The sequence below is a fragment of the Aplysia californica genome, unplaced genomic scaffold (genome assembly GCF_000002075.1).
Source record: "Aplysia californica isolate F4 #8 unplaced genomic scaffold, AplCal3.0 scaffold00702, whole genome shotgun sequence".
NCBI classification, from domain to species: Eukaryota; Metazoa; Mollusca; class Gastropoda; order Aplysiida; family Aplysiidae; genus Aplysia; species Aplysia californica.
In genome coordinates this window covers 337,617-339,592 of record NW_004797972.1, presented here as the reverse complement: position 1 = coordinate 339,592, position 1,976 = coordinate 337,617, and the positions used below count along the sequence as shown (strand labels likewise).

Sequence of the window (1,976 nt, the reverse complement as noted above, 5' to 3'; positions counted from 1 at the left end):
GTGTGTGTGTGTGTGTGTGTGTGTGTGTTTGCTCGTCGTGGTTCGCACGCTGCTCGTTTGATCCACTGCCCAGTTTATCCCACAATACGGTAAAGGGAGTGGCGATGAGAACTCTAATCTAAACGAAAGTACGACAAGCTACTAATGGCGACTGATCCGCGGGTTTGGACCGATATCTTTCCGCTATTGTACTTGTGTGCTTGCGATAATGTGCGTGTAGGGGTGCGCATTAGGCGCATTGTGTGTGCATGTATGTATGTGTGTATGTGTGTGTGTATGTGTATGTGTATATGTGTGTACGTGAGCATGTGTGTGTGTACGTGTGTGTATGAGTGTGTTTTGTGTATGTGTGTGTGTGTGGGTGTGTCTGTGCGCATATGTGTGTGTGTGTGTACGTGTGTGTACGAATAATACTCCATATCTCTACAGGTCGAGATACAGAAGATTGAGCATTACAACCTTTCCCTGATCTGGGTCCAGGCATAACATTATATTATACTGTCGTCGGGTAAGGACTTTCTGTATACCATTACAATTTCTTCAAATCCTTCGCGTTATCTCGCTTTTTCAACGCGATAGTTTTAAAGACAGAACCAACAATGGGGGCTTTGCCTCTCTTTGGACTCAAGTCTGTGGCTTGGAACCATGAGAGGAGAGTAACAAAGTCCAGTAGCCAACACTTTCCACGGGTCAACCGTCGGGTCCCTAAGTCTGTATGCACTCTGCAAATCTTGAGAGACCAAGAAACATACTGACCAATAGGCATGGTAGGCTGTCGAAAGTCATTGCATAACGCATGTGCGAAATGAGACGATCTAAATATCATTTGAAAAAAACCCTATTTAGGCAGATTTCATAACTGTGGACTCGGGATATTGTCAATATCGAACAAGTTCTCTAGGTCAAAGTTTCCTGTGGGTCCTAGGCCTAAGCTGTCGCCCCACATAGTATCCCCTCGGTCCGACTCGGGTGAGGGAGGCACTGGCGTGTTGAGTCCGCTGCAGTTGTTGTTCGTGTCTACGTTATTGTTTACCACGTCCCCGCTCCACCACTCGGGCGGCCGGATGGTCGTGCCTTGCACTGTCAAGTCCAGAGGGTCGTTGGTTTGAAAGTCAACGGACAGATCCATAGCGAAGTCAGTCTGGGAGAAGAGGTCATCCAAGCCGAGATCATCAGAGTTTGTCTCCGAACTTGGCGGGCTCATGGCCATGAAAGGTGAAGGCTCGGTCTCGTCCAAAATGTCTTCCGTTTTGATCGTTCTCCCGCCGATGTCGATGTCTTGGTTGAGAATGGACGTCCAGTTGAAGTCTCCTCTTAGCGTCAGCGAGTTTTCGTCGTCGTCATCATCGAGACTCGAGTCCGCGTACAAACCGTTGCTGAGCAGTTTGTCCTCGCGCGCCCCACTCTTCATACCGGACACACAGGGGAAGTCATCGTCCTCCAGCTTGAACCGCTTGAGGGGTGGGCTCGGGATGACGTCACGGCTGCCACGCCTCTTTTTGAAGACGCCGTTCTCCACCATGTCGCCGTAGTCGGGGTTAATGCGCCAGAACCCGCCCTTGCCGGGCTCGTCTTTCCGGCGCGCCACTTTCTCAAAACATTTGTTGAGGCTCAGGTTGTGCCGGATCGAGTTCTGAAACGTGACAAAAAAGATCATGTTAACTTTACATAAACTTTGGTTTATGACGACAGTTACACAAAATAACTCCAGCAGTAGGTAGGAGCCCTCAAGAGTTCATAAAAATAATTCAACGGCTCACATATGTTCGTAAAATCAGACCTTGTCAGTATGTTGGTGTTTTAGCGCCTATAAATGGCCACTTGTACTGTATGATTCCCAGGAAGTTGAAACTTGCTTCAGAATGCTCTCATGTCTGCTGGGGTAATAGTATAGATTGTGACGTGTGTAGAGCTTGCTGTTGAGCTGGGATTTGCGCTATACAAATGTTATCTATTATTGTTATTATTATTATTAT

General features: G+C 47.7%; 1 protein-coding gene across 1 annotated transcript in view; it reads right to left on the bottom strand.

Annotated features, from left to right (window-relative positions):
* Positions 1-9: 9 nt before the first annotated feature.
* Positions 10-1,976, bottom strand: part of LOC101854120 (forkhead box protein J1-B) — an 18,489-nt gene continuing 16,522 nt past the window's right edge. Inside the window, exon 4 of the mRNA XM_005108594.3 lies at positions 10-1,633. Coding sequence (XP_005108651.1) covers positions 854-1,633 — 780 coding nt within the window. The 3' untranslated portion in view covers positions 10-853. The remainder of the gene's footprint in view (positions 1,634-1,976) is intronic.